The 16,291-nt window shown below is 51.9% G+C and overlaps 1 protein-coding gene across 1 annotated transcript in view; it reads left to right on the forward strand.

The window, feature by feature from the left end:
- The first annotated feature begins 2,231 nt into the window (after positions 1-2,231).
- Positions 2,232-16,291, forward strand: part of PGBD5 (piggyBac transposable element derived 5) — a 106,221-nt gene continuing 92,161 nt past the window's right edge. The window contains exon 1 of the mRNA XM_047088672.1: positions 2,232-3,120. Within this exon, the coding sequence (XP_046944628.1) occupies positions 2,232-3,120 (889 nt within the window). The remainder of the gene's footprint in view (positions 3,121-16,291) is intronic.

The following is a 16,291-nucleotide window of genomic DNA, read 5'->3' on the forward strand; positions in this document are numbered from 1 at the left end:
AAAATGGCTACCAGTCCCCGTTACATAAAAAGCACACACTCCTGGCTTAAGAAAACCTAAGGACTCTACTACACAAATGGATTGCCTTTACTACCCGGAGACCTTTGTGCAGAGTAGAAACCATCTAAATAATATTCATCTAAAGTTATTTAATTATATTACAAAATTATATTATTTGGAAGATGTATTTAAATGACTCAAAGTTGAAAAGATCTCAGTGTAATACTGCTTCCATAATTATCCTTACAGATAACATTACTTAGAAAAGTTAATGATGTAAAATCATAATGGTAGTAGGTTGCCAAGCAGATGGGGAAGTTTTTTGGTTTTTGTTTTCCAGTTTTTTTTTTTTTCCTTTTCTCTCTTCCTTCCACAAGGAGAATCAGCCACCTGTCTTTAAATAAAGGCTGACGTATTTTTACTTTTCTTGGTTGGCATCACTTGCTTAAACAAAGTAACCCTTGGTTGCTGAACACCTGATTCTGAACTGAAATAGCCATCTGATTTTTGTTTGACAAGCACTTGGATAACAATTTGATTTCCCAGTCTGTTTCTTTTGTGACCAAATAATCCTCTCCCCAATGTTGCATGCTGTATGAGTTACAAGTACTTACAACACAAAGGCTCTAAGGTTTCCTTGGGATTAGCACCATGCAAATGCAAATTTGAGACAATGGGAGACTGTGCCCATCCATCCTTGTAACTGTTATTCGTCTATTTTGTGCTTCCTATGGGTAGCAAAGCAAGCCATTGTTTTTAAAACACACACTCACTTGAGCTGCTGACTTTTTCACTGGCTACCTGGAGAGGAGAAGGAACTCTTGCCTACAGATTTCACCCTCTAGATCCCATTCAATTATTTTTTTTAAGAGATAACATAAAATTTTACAGGAGTATAACAGAATTCCTAATTGCAGAATTCAAACTTGAGCTCTGGAGTCTCATTTTGTGTCTTCGATCTATGCTTCATTGGTCTTTTGTGGTAAGTCTGACTACCTGTATGTGCTCTCTTCAAAATCTTTCACTGGTTAGCACAGTATACAGATATGCCAGAAGCCAGTTTTTTCCTGTGGCATAATTCTTCCAACAGAGTTGAAATGCTTTGCAAACAATTTCACATATATCAGCCAATCCACATAGAAAGCAATGCCATGTGAATCCCTTCCTTTCTATATATTTTCTTTCAGTGATTGTCAGGAACTCTTGCCTGTACAGAGGCTCTGGTTGGGAGGAGGAAACACAGGCCTGGGAGGGGAGGGTAAGAGCAGAAGCTGCCGGCCTGCTGTTGAATTGACCTCAGTTGGTGGCAGAATGGTCCCATCATCTTCATCCTTTATGCATGCTTAGAAATAGCAACATGCCTTTCCCTCTTGTGCAATTATCTTTTAGTTAATACCCAGTAGGATTTGTAAGCCCTTCACATCTCTGTGGATTTATTTTATTTCTGAGTGCAAGTGACTTTATGGCCCAATTACCATCATCGTGACTTATTGCACTATTTGTGGGAGGGAGAGGGGAGCAAGGAGACAAGACTGATCATATGTAGCGCCATCAACAGAATGAATGCCACACACTCTTGGCCGAGGAAGAGGGGTGGATGAAACCTTTCTGTGCCATTGTTTATCAGAGCCCTGACGCCTGGGTGATTGTGCTATATTTTAATAGACGAGTGTGTCAAATGTGTAAGTAAGGATGTGACAACAGTGGTGCCAGAGTAATCAATATTCGGGAGGTAATGAATATTTTGAGTTTAAAAGAGGTCAAACGTCAAAGATGAGAGGAATGACTAAGACCAGATGCTGCCACCCTCGAATTACAGGGCTACTCAAGCGAGACTGAGTTAGCATCTGACCCCAGAAATGGACCGGCGAGGCCGGCTCCTAATTAGAGCAAGATTCCCGGAAGCCAGACAGCCCTCGTGCTCATAGGAGCAAGGGGCGCAGCCGGCTGTGTGCCACGGGAAGCAGTAGCAGCGGCAGCGGCAACAGCCCAGGGAATTGTGAGCCTCGGGCCCGCCGCCTACCTGGAGTTTCTGCCGCGCCTGGTTCAGAACCACCGGGGCGGACAGCTCCCCGGCGCGGGGCGCCTCCTGCGTTAGGGGACGTGAGCGCCGGGTCCCGCTCGGGCGGCAGGAAGAACCGGGTGCGTCCCGTGCCCCCCGGCACCCCTTCGGCTCCTCCCTTCCCGGCGCGGAGCAAGCGCGGGGCCTGCGGGTGGCCGTCCCGGGCCGCATGTCCCTGCAGGCGAGGGGACGGGCTCGAGCCGCCGCCTGCCCTCCCCCTTCCCGCCCGCCGCCGCCTCTGCCTCTTTCCTCGCCCCGCCCGGTGGAGGGAGGCGGGGCGTGCCCCGCGCCGGCCCCGCCCCGGCCCGGCTCCCGATTGGCCGGCGGGCCGGAGGTGCGAGGAGGCGGGGCCCGCCTCTGGCGGCTCGCGCCCGGGAAGGTCGGCCGGGGAGCGCGGGGTGCCGCGGGAGGGCGCGCGGGGACGCGGCGGGCGCCGAGGAGACGCAGCGGCGGCAGTAGCGGCGGCGCCTGGGCCCGGCCGCAGCCCCAGCCTCCCGCCCGCGCGCCCTGCCTCCAGCCGCGGCCCGCAGCCTGCGGCGCCCGAGCTCCGAGGGCGCTTCCCCGGGCGCAGGGCCCGAGGCGGCCAAGACGGCGGGCCGGCAGGGCGCGGGGCGGCGGGCGCTGTGCTGCGGGCTGCGCTGGTGGGGGGCGGCGGGCCGCGGCGCGGGCCCGGGGCCCGGCGCGTGCGGCTGGGAGGCGCTGTGGGGGGCGGGCGCGCGGGCGGCGGCCGGGGCTATGGCCGAGGGCGGCGGGGGGCGCGCGGAGGAGGGCGCCGGCGCTGCTCGAGGCGGCCCGCGCGCGCTACGAGAGCCTGCACATCTCGGACGACGTGTTCGGCGAGTCGGGCCCGGACAGCGGCGGGAACCCCTTCTACAGCACGTCGGCCGCCTCGCACTCCTCCTCGGCCGCCTCCTCGGACGACGAACGCGAGCGCCCCGGCCCCCCGCCGCCGCCGCCCGGTGCTCCCGACGCGCAGGAAGCCGAGGAGGACGAGGCTGGCGCGGGCTGGAGCGCCACGCTGCGGGACCGCCCGCCCCCGCGCTTCGAGGACACCGGCGGTAAGGCGCGGCCCGCAGGGGCGGGGGCGGCCCGGGGAGGCGGGAGTGCCGGGCCGGGAGGACACCAGACGCTCCGTGGGCCGAGGGCAGCTGTGCGTTTCTGGACCCTAAGGGGGCCGCGGCGGCGGGGATTTAAAGCGCTCTGACTGCGTGGGGGGCTCCGACTTCCCCGTGGGTGGAGAGGAGGAGGCGGAGGCCGGCGCCGGCACCCTGCGGTTGGCAAGGACGTGGAGGGTGGTGGGGAGTGTCTTCCCTCTCTGGCTGGGTGTGGCCAAGCCAGTCACACCTGTGGGGTCGCACCTTAGGGGTGCGTTTGAGTTAGCCTAGGTAAAGGGCTTCAGAAACGCTGATACAGCTTGGGTGTGTGTTGCGGGGGGGTGGTGGTGGTGGTGGTAAATCAGTTTGTATTGACGGCCCCATGGCAAGCCTTACTCAGGTGCCAGGGCTGGGACGAGTAGCAGTGAGAACCTCGGGAGAGGTCCTCCGGGGTGTCTTCACTGGCGTGTGTTTTCTCCAGTTAATCCGAGAAACTTTCTCTGTCCGTGCCTTTCAGGATCTCTTGCCAAGAGCAGAGAAAAGTGAAATGACAAGTTTCCCCGCCTTAAGGTGTATGCTCTTATGCCGGAAGGCACTTTTGTGTGTGTGTGTGTGTGTGTGTGTGTGTGTGTGTGTGTGTGTTCCGCTTACCGCTATGGTCATGGTCAAGCTCCTGATATCTGGAGGTCGCTCGTGCTGGCAGCTGTGGCTGCCCGAGGTCCCCTTTTACTGCGCCCTTTCCTGGGAGTTGGTTTTACAACGTCTCTACGTACCCTGCAGAAGCTCTGTGGCCTCTGTCCCCCGAGAGAGGTGGAGACCAGCCGGTTCCACCTGCCCCTGATGCTTTTGTTCCTTGCATCCTTCCGGGGCAGGCCCTCGTTTGTGCCCACCGTTTTCACGGGTGGAGGAGTGTGCAACCGGTGTTGTTGAGGACCAGGGAGTGGCGTACTGGGCATGATGCGGCTTTTCCCGTGGCTCTCCCTGATCATTGTTCAACCAGCCAGGAATACAGCAGGTAGGAGGGCAGGCCCAGGGGACCCCCCCCCCCCAACCCCTGGCTGGTGCCCTCACTTGGATCTGGACATAGTGCTGCAGGCTGCTGGTAGGCTGGTGGGGTTGGCCGGACTCTGTCAGCAGGGAGTGGTCTGCAAACCTCCAGCAGACAAGCTGCAGTGTAGACAGGCTGCAGTGTGGACGCGCTGAGCTCCAGCTGGGCTTTGCAGGGTCCAAGTGAACTGTGCAGTGTTTTGGAACGGAACCTGTTCTCGTTTAGGCTTCGGTTAAGAGTTTGGGAATTTTCAAAGTCCCGTCCCTCTGCATAATCCTTTGAAACCCCCTACGTTTTCCAGAATGTCAGAAGGGCTTCCTGTCCCAGACAGCGGTTGTCCGTTAAATTAGCTCTTTAAGAATTGTGTGTACCCGGAGCCCTGGTTTAGCAGACTTTATGCTGTGAGTGCCGTGATCCAGGTTTCGATCTCGGAACATGAGCTACATGTCTGCTCATTTCCCTGCATCTCCAGGAAAAACAGGGGAATTGTGTTAGGTGAAGCCTGGTTATGAATAAGATTCGTGACTGTGTTGGTGTGAGAAGGGTGAACACACCTAAGTAAATTTTAAAGCAGTATTATGTTTCTTGGTAACCTATACTTGGGAGAAATTCTGCATCAGAGCAATTTAATCTAGCCACTGCAGCACCGACGTGGTCCTCAAGTACCTGATCGTGTGTCATTTGGCATTAGGTTCAAATTCTGCTTCCTTCGGATGGTCACTGAAGTCCCACCTGGACCTGAGAATCACAGTCCTGCACTTTAAATTTTTTTTTTTCAACGTTTATTTATTTTTGGGACAGAGAGAGACAGAGCATGAACGGGGGAGGGGCAGAGAGAGAGGGAGACACAGAATCAGAAACAGGCTCCAGGCTCCGAGCCATCAGCCCAGAGCCTGACGCGGGGCTCGAACTCACGGACCGCGAGATCGTGACCTGGCTGAAGTCGGACGCTTAACCGACTGCGCCACCCAGCCGCCCCTAGTCCTGCACTTTAATCAAAGACATTAGCGGTTGGTCATTTGATGGTTTTTAGACCCAGGTTTGTTTTTCTGTTTTGTGCGGAAGCTTGCTTTTCAAACCCAGCCCTAATTAAGAATTTGCTTCTCTCCTGGAAACCGTCTTTCCCTGAGGGAAATTTGGGGTGGTGGCAGAGGGGTGAGGTTGATGGTTTATTAAGCGTGAGTTCAGATTCCCTGAAACAATGGAACATGATTTATGGGGGCTGAAAATAGATGCTGGGCAGAGAAAACCCTTGTGCCTAGTGGCAGGGAGAGAGGCGGACTTGTTTATTAAGAGGCTCAGAGCTGCACCCTGGCCACTCTGAGAGCAAAGAGGTTCAGGCTCTGAGGTTTATCAAAGTATAGAATCTAACCCCACTTTCAAGGAATGCAGCTTGGGTCTCTCTTCCCTCTTTGTTCCCTGGATTGTTCACAGATCTCACTGGGCTGGTAGAGTGGGATGGGGAAGCATGCCGGAGGGGTGGCATTTTGGTCTGGAATCGGTCCTCACCGGAGAAAAAACTCGTAGCAGAAATGGCTGTTGCTGCTAGAATCAGATGAGGGAGGCAGAGGATTCTAGACTCGGGGAACAGGCTTCCTGCCTGCCTTCTGCTGTAAAAGCATATGCATGTGTATGTGTGTAAATAGGCACATATGTAAATGTGTATGTTTGTGTCTTATAGGTACTTGTGTATTGCTTGCGCTGGTTTGGGCTGGTTAGGGGTTTTTGTTGTTTGTTTATTTTTTTAAATTTTTTTTTTAACGTTTATTTATTTTTGGGACAGAGAGAGACAGAGCATGAACGCGGGAGGGGCAGAGAGAGAGGGAGACACAGAATCGGAAGCAGGCTCCAGGCTCTGAGCCATCAGCCCAGAGCCTGACGCGGGGCTCGAACTCACGGAGCGCGAGATCGTGACCTGGCTGAAGTCGGACGCTTAACCGACTGCGCCACCCAGGCGCCCCTGTTGTTTGTTTATTTTGATTAGAAAGAGATTACAGCTGCTGTCTAGGGGCCCTCTGATGACTGAGAATCCCTGTGCCTGAGAGTGGTGTAGACACTGGGCACCACTGTGCTTTGATCTGCATTTGGAGTGCACACAGTAGGGAGCACGTGATGCCCAGCTGGGAGGAGGAAGGGAAAAGAGGCAGAAACATTTCTGTGCCTAAGGTTGAGATTCCTCTAGCTGCTCTCCAGGGTATTCTAGTCTTCCTAGGCTCTTTCTTCTGGTGTCCCCCTTTTATTTAGCTTCCTGGATCGGAAGCCCAGCCAGCAATTACGGGCGGAAGGGTCCTCTGTGTCACCTCCCTTCTCTCCCCTCTCCCAGGCTCTGGTCGTACCTGGAGCTGTGGGTCCCCTTGAGATGATTTAAATACAAAGATCGTGCTTGCAGGGCTGGCTGACAGGCTCTTAACCCCTGTGTGAATGGAGGGTCAGCTTGGGAGCGGAAAATGCTTGCCGGGAGCTCAGGGCCCAGAACCTTCTCCAGGAGAACACTTGCAGCTGTCTCCCTACAACAACCCCCTCAAGCTGTCAGCCTCGCCTGCCGCCTGCCCGCTGTGCAGATCACCGACACAGCCTGCCAGCTCACTCTCTGGAAACAGCGTGAAATTCAGGCCCGGCTGCTTCCTGGGCTTCCGCCCTTTTGGTTTCTTGTTCCGAGCAGTCTTGTGATCCGTCCTCTCCGAGGAGGCAGAACAGGCAGATATTCACGGATGGCCGGGGGGGGGGGGGGGGCGCGTGTGTTCGGCTTTGTCGGTCCTTTGTCGTGGCTGGCTGGCATCTGAGCTGTTTGCTCTTCCTATTAGAGGTTGGACTTCATAGGACTGTTTTTCCCATGTACCATGTCAGCACCCCTCTGGAATCATTCAGCGGGGAGGTGTGACCTTGAGAAGCAGGAGGGGAACACAGGGCTTTGAAAATTAACATTGTTAGATGTTTGCGCTCAGGGTTTCGTTGTGGACTTCTTTGGCTGAAAGTCTTTTTGACTTAACAAGTGAGGAGAGAAACAGCTTGCGCTTAAAACCGGAATGAACCTGAGACTCTCAGGATGGATTTGTGAGCTAAGGTACCCCCCTCCCCCCTCCCCTGGCCCATCAGCGGTGTCAAGTTTGAGCAGACGCTCCCACCTTTAGCTCTGTCGCACGTCCCGTGGCTCCAGGAGGAACTCCGAGGCTGGGTGAGCTACAAGGTAGATCTTGTGCGGTGCCACATAATAATGGAGCATGTGCTGCCACCAGCCGCCACGCAGGATTCGGAGAAGGGAGCTTCCTGGAGAGAGGTTTTGTTCAGGTGGTGGGGGTGACGCGGCTCACCAGCCGCGATCCCCATGTGCAGCGCCGTCTTCCGTCGTTGCGCCACATCTTTGCAAGGACTCTGCCACAGAAGGGATCGCCCCACTTGACACAGAAACACGGACAGGACTTCTCGGTCGGGGTCTGGGCTGAGAGATTACCTAGGCAGACTTGATCATTCAGGGAAGGTCATGCCTTTTTTTTTTTTCAATTTTTTTAAGTCTTTGAAACATGTATTTATTTTTGACAGAGACAGAGTGCAGGCAGGGGAGTGGCAGAGAGAGAGGGAGACACAGAATCCGAAGCAGGCTCCACGCCCCGTGCTGTCAGCACAGAGCCCGACGTGGGGCTCGAACCCACGAACTGTGAGATCATGACCCCGGCCGAACGCTTAACCAGCTGAACAACCCAGGCACCCTAGGGAAGGGGGTGCCTTTGTTTGGTTTCCTTTACAGCATCTGAAACCTTTTGCAGTCAGAAATATTTATTTTCATATTTTTACGTGGAATTACCTTTAACTGTTTTGGGGGGGGGGGCTGTGAAGCTCTGTGTGGTTCCATGAATGTATGGGTTTGTGTAACCTATCCCACAATCAGATAGGAGACAGAAAAATCTAGAATTTTATCTTTTTATTTAATCCCTGCTACACCGCAGCCGTTGTGATGAGAGTTTAGAGTTCTTCTGCAGGTAGCGGGGCTTTGAATACATTGGCGACTGGGGGGTTGTGTGAGGTCTGGTACACAGTTTTAAAATCTAAAACTCACCTTTATTTTATTTAAAAAAAAAATTTTTTTTTAACGTTTATTTATTTTTGAGACAGAGACAGAGCATGAACGGGGGAGGGGCAGAGAGAGAGGGAGACACAGAATCGGAAGCAGGCTCCAGGCTCTGAGCCATCAGCCCAGAGCCCGACGCGGGGCTCGAACTCACGGACCGTGAGATCGTGACCTGAGCTGAAGTTGGATGCGCAACCGACTGAGCCACCCAGGTGCCCCATCACCTTTATTTTTAAAAACTGTGATTGTATAATTTTTTTTCTTATTAACAAGTACATATGTATATTTTAGGGGGGAAAATGATAGAAATTTTAAGAAATCCCATAATCTCTCATTACCCTAGATAATCATAGTTAACATATTGAGTGTATCCTTTGTTTACCTTAGATTACATCTTGTTGGGTGATCTGCTTTTTAATTCTAATTAATATATTGTAAATGGCTTCCATTTAAATTTAAAAATGTCATTTTAATGTATCCATAATATGACACAGTTCCCTTTGGGTGGGCATTGAATTCAGTGCCCCCTCCCTCTTACATTTATTATGCTATGATAAATATTCCGGAAGCTTAGGTTTGTGTGTGCATCCTTAGCACATTCCTTAGCATAAAATGACCAGACCAGAATTGAATTAAGGACACATTGTAAGGTTTTTGATATCTGTTGTGCAGCAGCTTTCCAGAAATGCACCTACATACATACATTCCCGCCGGCAGTATACCCGGAAGTCTGTTAGAAAACCTGGCTGATAGGGCAGCGTCCCTGTGTGTGATTCCTGCCGGTAGGGCGCTCTTAGAGGACTGTTCATTGAATAAAGCTTTTTGAGGCATAATACACATTCAGCGCATGAGTCATAGTGCACAGCACAATGTGTGTGACTGACTACTCCCCAGATGAAGATCAGGAACGTTCCCAGCACCCCAGAGATTCCCTCCTGCTCCTTCCCAGTCACTAGCTCCCTGTCTCCAGGGGTGACCGTTATTCCGACTTCCGTTCCCTCACCATCGATGAATTTTGCCTGTTACTTTGGTCTGGTTGTTTAGTTCATCAGTAGATCTGTGAGATCTATTCTTCTTGCAGATAAGAGTCTTTTATTTCATATGGCCTGTAGGATTCCATCATTTGACTACTATGGTCTTTTACATTGTTTCTAGTTTGGGGCTTCTGTGGGTACAGCTGCTACAGAGGTTCTTGTGTTTTGGGGTTTTTTTTTTTTTTTTACTTTATTTATTTTGAGAGAGAGAGACAGAGCGCATGAGCGGGGGAGGGTCAGAGAGAGACAGAATCGAAAGCAGGCTCCGTGCTGTCAGCGCAGAGCCTGACTCGGGGCTTGATCTCACGACCACGAGATCATGACCTGAGCTGAAATCAAGAGTCGGATGCCCAACAATCCAGGCGCCCCGAGGTGTTCTTGTGTTTTTGATGGACTTACACATCATTTCCCTTGGGCACGTGTACCCTGGAGTAGGTTTCCTGGTCAGAGATTAGATGCGTGTCTCAGCCTCCGCGCTACTGACCTTACGGGCTGGGTAACTGTGTTGGGGGGGCCTGTCTTGTGAATCACCGGATGTTTAACAGCATCTCCGACCCCTACCCGCTGAATGTCCAGGGGGCGCCCTTTCCTCTAGTTATAACAACCGAGCATTTCTCCAGGCGTTGCCACACGGCCCCTGGGGACCAAACTCACCTGCCGTGGGGAGCCACTGCTTTCGTAGGCACCGTCAAACACTTCTCCGGTCCGTGCGCCCACCCACGGCGTACGAGACGTGGCGTGTATTAATTCCACGAGCAGATTGGACCCGGCTGGGCTAAAACGATAAAGAAGGCACGTCGCCTGGGGTCCAGCAGGAGAGACAAAGTGAAGAAAAGGTGGAAGAGTCTTTGGCAACCACTGCGATCTGGGTAAACGTGGATATGGGATTCCGGAGGCGCGCCCCTGACCCAGCTGGGCCGGGGGAGAACAGCACCTCTGGCGGACGCGGCCCCTGGGCTGCATCTTGAAGAACAAATAAAGTTCAGTCAGGTGACGAGGAAGGAGCAGGGCACCCCAAACGAGGGAGTAACTTGGGCAAAGGCCAGGAGGGGAGAGAAGCCATTTTGCCCATGGGCAGTCCCACTCTTTGCCTAAACTGAGCGTCCTTCCTTGAGGCCGTCTTAGTGACAACGCCTTGAGACTTGACGGTATGTAATTGTCACCGTTGCCATTAACGGTAGCTGGAATCTGAACCCAGTCGTGGATGTGGGTTCACCTAGCAGATGCTGGATCCCCTGGGGAGGGGAATTTGGCGGGTCTGGGGAGGAAGGAGAACCTAGAGAGGGTTGAATCTGTGGAGAAGCACTGAGGCCTTTCCTTTAAGGAAGGAAGAGGGAAAATGACAACTAAAGGTGATCTGGTAAAAACCTTTACTGGCCGGAGGAGGCCCGGTATTACCTTGGGGTTGGGGATGCATTATCCTGTAATATCAAGATGATGTTCTACCTTTCTCCTTTTTGTGAGTTTCAGGAAGAATGATTACAAAACTATGAACCTCTGGCCATGTTTGGGTGTATATTTAGTAAACCACTCCAGTTAAAAATTTAGAAGCACGGATCTTCACACTTTAACTGGGACAACATCACCCCTTGCCCGGATGTTGGAAACTGCATCTGCTTGGATTTCCAGCTTCCAGGCTTGTTGGCACCCCCCCCCCCCCACCAACCCTGTCCCCATTTCCCTGGTAGAAGGAGAGTGATCTTTTACCAAGATTTAAACACCTCTGCTTAAACACTCAAACCACTTGAAACACTTAAAACGTTCAAACCTTTGAGTGGCTTCCAACTCAGGCCAAAGGGAATCCTGGAGTCCTTCGCAAGGCCTCCAGCGCCCATAGGTGTTCTGCAGCCTTCCTTTTTAGTGTCCCTTCTTGTCACCTGTCCGGCCACCCGCACTCTCTAGCCACAAAGTCTTTCCATCTCGGAACCTTTGTGCCCGTGGGACCCATACCAGGAAGGTGCTTCACGGCGGCCCTTGCTTGCTAGCTTCGCCTTGGTTCAAATGTCACTGTCGCCAAGCATCTAAAATCACTGCCTTCCCTCTGTCCCTCTTAGCAGCCACATAAGCTAAATCATTTTCCATGTGGGCTGAGACCTGGGACGTCGTGGTCACAGAACGTGGTAAGCGCTGAACAAAAATTCAGTGTTTGTTGAATAAAGGAGTGAAGAAAAGAACAGATGGACACAACTAGATATTTTTTTTTTAAGTTTATTTATTTTGCGAGAGAGAGAGTGGGGGAGGGGCAGAGAGAGAATCCCAACCAGGCTCCAAGCTGTCAGCACAGGGCTGGACATGGGACTCGAACTCACGACCTGTGAGATTGTGACCTGAGCGGAAACCCATAGTCGGACGCCTAACTGACTGAGCCACCAGGCGCCCCGGAACTAGATTTTTTTTTTTTTTTTAATGAGGACAGGAATCTGCACCATTGAAATGTCTACAAGGACATATTCCACATCCAAAATAGTGGAAGAGAGGTTGGGGCAGCTCTCGAGGGAATGAATTCTTTACTAGGAAGGCGCTAAATCAAGTCTGGGGTGTATTTTACAGGGCTTTCCCTCCTGCATGGAAAACTGAACTTGCCTCGGAGGGAAGTTGCCTCTCCAACCCTTGGGCTTTTGCAGTGTGCCCTCTTCCCAAGAGACAGAGACCCCCCCCAAGACAGGAGTCTATTAGAACTCTGCAGGGAACCTTGCTTCTTGTACCCCTTTATTTGTTTATCAAGTGCTTGTATATCATGTACCGTGTGCCAGATCATGTTCTAAGCTCTCTCTAATGTGTGTAATCCTCAAAGCAATCTTGCAAGGTGTTATCCCTATTTTTTTTTTAATTTTTTTTTTAATGTTTATTTATTTTTGAGACAGAGAGAGACAGAGCATGAACGGGGGAGGGTCAGAGAGAGGGAGACACAGAATCTGAAACAGGCTCCAGGCTCTGAGCGGTCAGCGCAGAGCCCGACACGGGGCTTGAACTCACGGACCGCGAGATCATGACCTGAGCCGAAGTCGGATGCTTGACTGACTGAGCCACCCAGGCGCCCCTGTTATCCCTATTTTTAACATAGGGAACCGAGTCACAGGGAGGTTAAGTGATCTAGGGTAGACTGGTTCCTTTGGTTAGGGGACAAGGATGCATCCTGCTTAGAGTGGGAGTATGGAACACAGGATATGCTGGTCAGATCAACTTAATTAACGGGTAGGTCCCTTGCAAGGGGCTCTTGAATTGAAGACCAGTGGCCTTTTCTAAATTCATTTCACCTGTTCCCTCTCTTCGTGGGCAGTGGCTGTACCTAATTTCCCGGCACCCCTTGCAAGGAGATGGGGCCACTGCCTGGGTTCAGGGCGGTGGAAAATGAGCCAAAGTGTGGACCCCACTCTCAGGCCTGGCCATGTGGAGGCTCCTTTGAGCCATGTGTCAGAGATGTTGGGGGCCAGCAGATGAAAGGATCTTGTATCTAAATCACCATTGGGCATCCGATTTCAGCTCAGGTCATGATCTTGCATTTGGTGAGTTCGAGCCCTGCGTTGGTCTCTGTGCTGACAGCTCGGAGCCTGGAGCCTCGTCACATTCTCTCCCTTTCCCCCTCCCCCTCCCCCTCCCCCCTCCCTCTCCCCCTCCCCCCGTTTGCACTCCATCTCTCTCAAAAATAAACAAATATTAAAAAAAATAAAAATAAATCACCATTTGGGGAAAAGCCACTCACACAGCAATCCTATTTGTCAAGGACTAAATTTCTGTGGGCAAGAGATGAACTTCTCTCCTGTTTGATTCATCGTACATTTGTTGGGGGATGGGGGCTTGTTAGAACAGGCAGCTTAACTGTCACAGACATTAAAGAGGATTGATGGGGAAAAGCAGATTCAAGTCAGTGGGGGCCACATGCTGAATCGCTGTGTGAGGAGGACGCATGAGGGGAATGATGGAAAATAACCTGGAGAATAAAAAATGAATTCTTTGGGGGCGCCTGGGTGGCTCAGCTGATCGAGCGTCTGGCTCTTGGTTTCGGCTCAGGTCATGATCTCACGGTTTGTGAGTTCAAGCCCCACCTCGGGCTCTGTGCTGCCGGCGCGGAGCCTGCTTGGGATTCTCTCTCTCTCCCTCTCTCTGCCCCTCCCCTGCTCACACACAGGCTCTCAAAGTAAATAAAAATGTAAAAAAAAATGAATTCTTGGAATTCTGTCCGTGAAATCCTCGCGGTAACTCTGGAAGCGGACAGGTAAGATGATGGTGGTAAGCCACGTGCATGGGGTGTTCTAGATGCAGGTGTTGAATTGCACACCAATGGTTTGAAGCTGTGGATGGTTTGAAAGGGGCTTGATGGTCCGTTTGTGGCTGGAGGGGACCCGGGGCGGAAGGCCTGGGTTCTGCCGAGCGTTTGCCGTGTGATTTTGGGCAGGTGGCTCCGTGGAGTCTGGCGTCTATGCAGGGAGCTCCTTCCCCGAGTTGTGAGAATCAGTAAAGACGTGTGTGGAAGCCCAGAGCTGGTGCTTTGTCACAGGCAACTTTACCTCGATTCCTTTAAACTCCTTTTGTCTCGCGAGGCCCAAATGCACAGGATGGATGTTGGGCCACTTAGGAGATTTTCAAAACTTTTTAGCAACCAGGAACTGTAGAAGGGACAAACCCAGGGTACCTAGATGCACCAGTGGAAATCAGGCGGCTGTCTTTTTTTTTTTTAATTTTTTGAATGTTTATTTATTTTTGAGAGAGAGACAGAATGCAAGCAGGGGAGAGGAGCAGAGAGAGAGGGAGACACAGAATCTGAAGCAGGCTCCAGGCTCTGAGCTGTCAGCACAGAGCCCGATGTGGGGCTTGAACTCGTAAACCGTGAGATCATGACCTGAGCTGAAGTCGGCCGCTCAACCGACTGGGCCACCCAGGCGCCCCAGGCGGCTGTCTTTGAACTGGAGGAGGAGGGCCCTGGGGCCCACCCTCCCCGGCAGTTGGGAGGGGGGTGGGGGTGTACCGCGTAAAGATTGTGAGGTTCTGTGAGCGAGTTAACGTTCACTTCAGAATTCACATAACAAACAGTCTACACCTCCTTCCTCATTTGAAACTTGTTTTCCTCGGGTCCCAGCATTCAAGGCAAATAAATGTGTTCCCTTTGGTTTGCCCTTAATTACTAGTATTTCAGCAGAACGTCCGATGTGTTTTCTTGGGCTGGCTGGGAAACTGGACCCCAGTTTACGGCATCCTCGGGGACATGCTTGCAGAATTCCAGTGGAATCCTGGAACAGAACCTAATTGGAAAGCGCAGACAACTGTAGTGAGCAGCTTTTCGTCAAGATTGAAAGAGGCGCGTGTTATGCAAATATTAGCAGGAGCAAATTCCCGCTGTCGAAAATTTATAGGCTCATTATCTTCAAGAAGGCTGGCAGATAAGAAGTAGGTTCTGGAAAAGATGCAGGTAAATTCAGGGAGATGGCAAATGACACCAGAGAAACTGGAAGGGCGAGAGGGCACAGCCCAGACCTCTGAAGCCGGCACGTGGGATACTTTGGTGGGGAGGAATGAAGGGCTGTCTTTGGTTCTGCTTCTCAGAGGGCTCCGGAGACTTCCATCTGTAAGCACAGGACCCCAGTGCAGGGCTCGATCCCCCAACCGTGAGATCATGACCTGAGCTGAGATCAAGGGTCGGATGCTTAACCAACTAAGCCACCCAAGCACCCCCAGGAGGTGCTTTATTTTTAAACGTTTTAAGTTTATTTTATTTTGAGGGAGACGGAGAGGGAGAGAGAGAATCCCAATCAGGCTCTGTGCTGCCATCACAGAGGCTGACATGGGGCTCGAACTCACAAACTGGTGAGCTCCTGACCTGAGCCAAGGTCAAGAGTCTGGTGCCCAACCGACTGAGCCACCCAGGCGCCCAGGAGGTGTCACTTTAGAAGCAGAGTGGGGACAGGCACCCGAGCGTGTGTCTGTCTCCACAGCCCTGGCACACGCTTGGGTGCCTGTCCCCACTCTGCCTCTAAAGTGGCAGCTCCTGGGGGTGCTTGGGTGGCTTAGTCAGTTAAGCATTCGACTCTTGATTTCAGCTCAGGTCATGATCTCACAGTTGGGGGATTGAGCGTCGCACTGGGCTCCAGTGCTGACAGCAGGGAACCTGCTTGGGGTTTTCTCTCTCCCTCTCTCTGCCCTTGCCCAGCTCATGCTTGCTTGCTCACGTGCTCATTCTCTCTCATTCTCTCAATTAAATAAACTTAAAAATAAAGTGACACCTTCTTGAGGGCGGCTGCTGCTCAAATCTCTGCTCCCTAACAGCTCCAGGTGTCCCCCGTCAGAGACCATCCAGAGCTTGGCACGTCGGGAGTCCGGCTCTGGATGGGCGTAGGGGTGACTGTGCCCAAGTCCTGCCCCTGCAGCCCCTGGTCTGATTCACGTTCCATTGTGTTAGGTAGCGCAACGTCCGCGACAGAGTATCTCACCCGGCACCTTGCTACGGGGAAGGCACCTGAGGGCTGTGGGGTTGGCAACAAGAGTATCTTTTTCCTTGGTGGTGCTGTGCCCGCGAAGGCATCCAGTTTTATCTGCGTGCATTGATACATGTCCTGCCTGATTCCTAACTGCGATCTTTGTTTTACTGTCTTCCCTGTTTGTAAAAATTCTCCTGTGCTCACTGCTGCCTCTTTCGCAAGAATCCCTGTTGACAACTTGGTGCTGTTCCATAAACGCATTTGCACATACACATGCACGCACGTCATTTGTGGAACCAATACGGGCTCGCTTTATATACCTTTTTAGCGAGCTCTTGTTCAATAATACTTCGCGAACAACTTCCTCCTGTGCGTAATTTATATAAGGCGTGGCTGCTAAACTTTGATCACGTGGCTCTATTTTTATCAAATGCATTTGTTGCTATGGTCTTAGAGGTTTTTCACAGTTCATTTAGTGACGAAGTACATTTTATTGATTTTCTGGTATTGAGCGCTCTTAATTTTCCTGCAGTAAATCCAAATTGGTCTCAGTATATATCCCTTCGATAGATGG

This window comes from Lynx rufus, unplaced genomic scaffold, assembly GCF_022079265.1.
Source record: "Lynx rufus isolate CCGP_SWC_20201006 ecotype Redwood Valley unplaced genomic scaffold, mLynRuf1.p SCAF_25, whole genome shotgun sequence".
Lineage (NCBI taxonomy): Eukaryota > Metazoa > Chordata > Mammalia > Carnivora > Felidae > Lynx > Lynx rufus.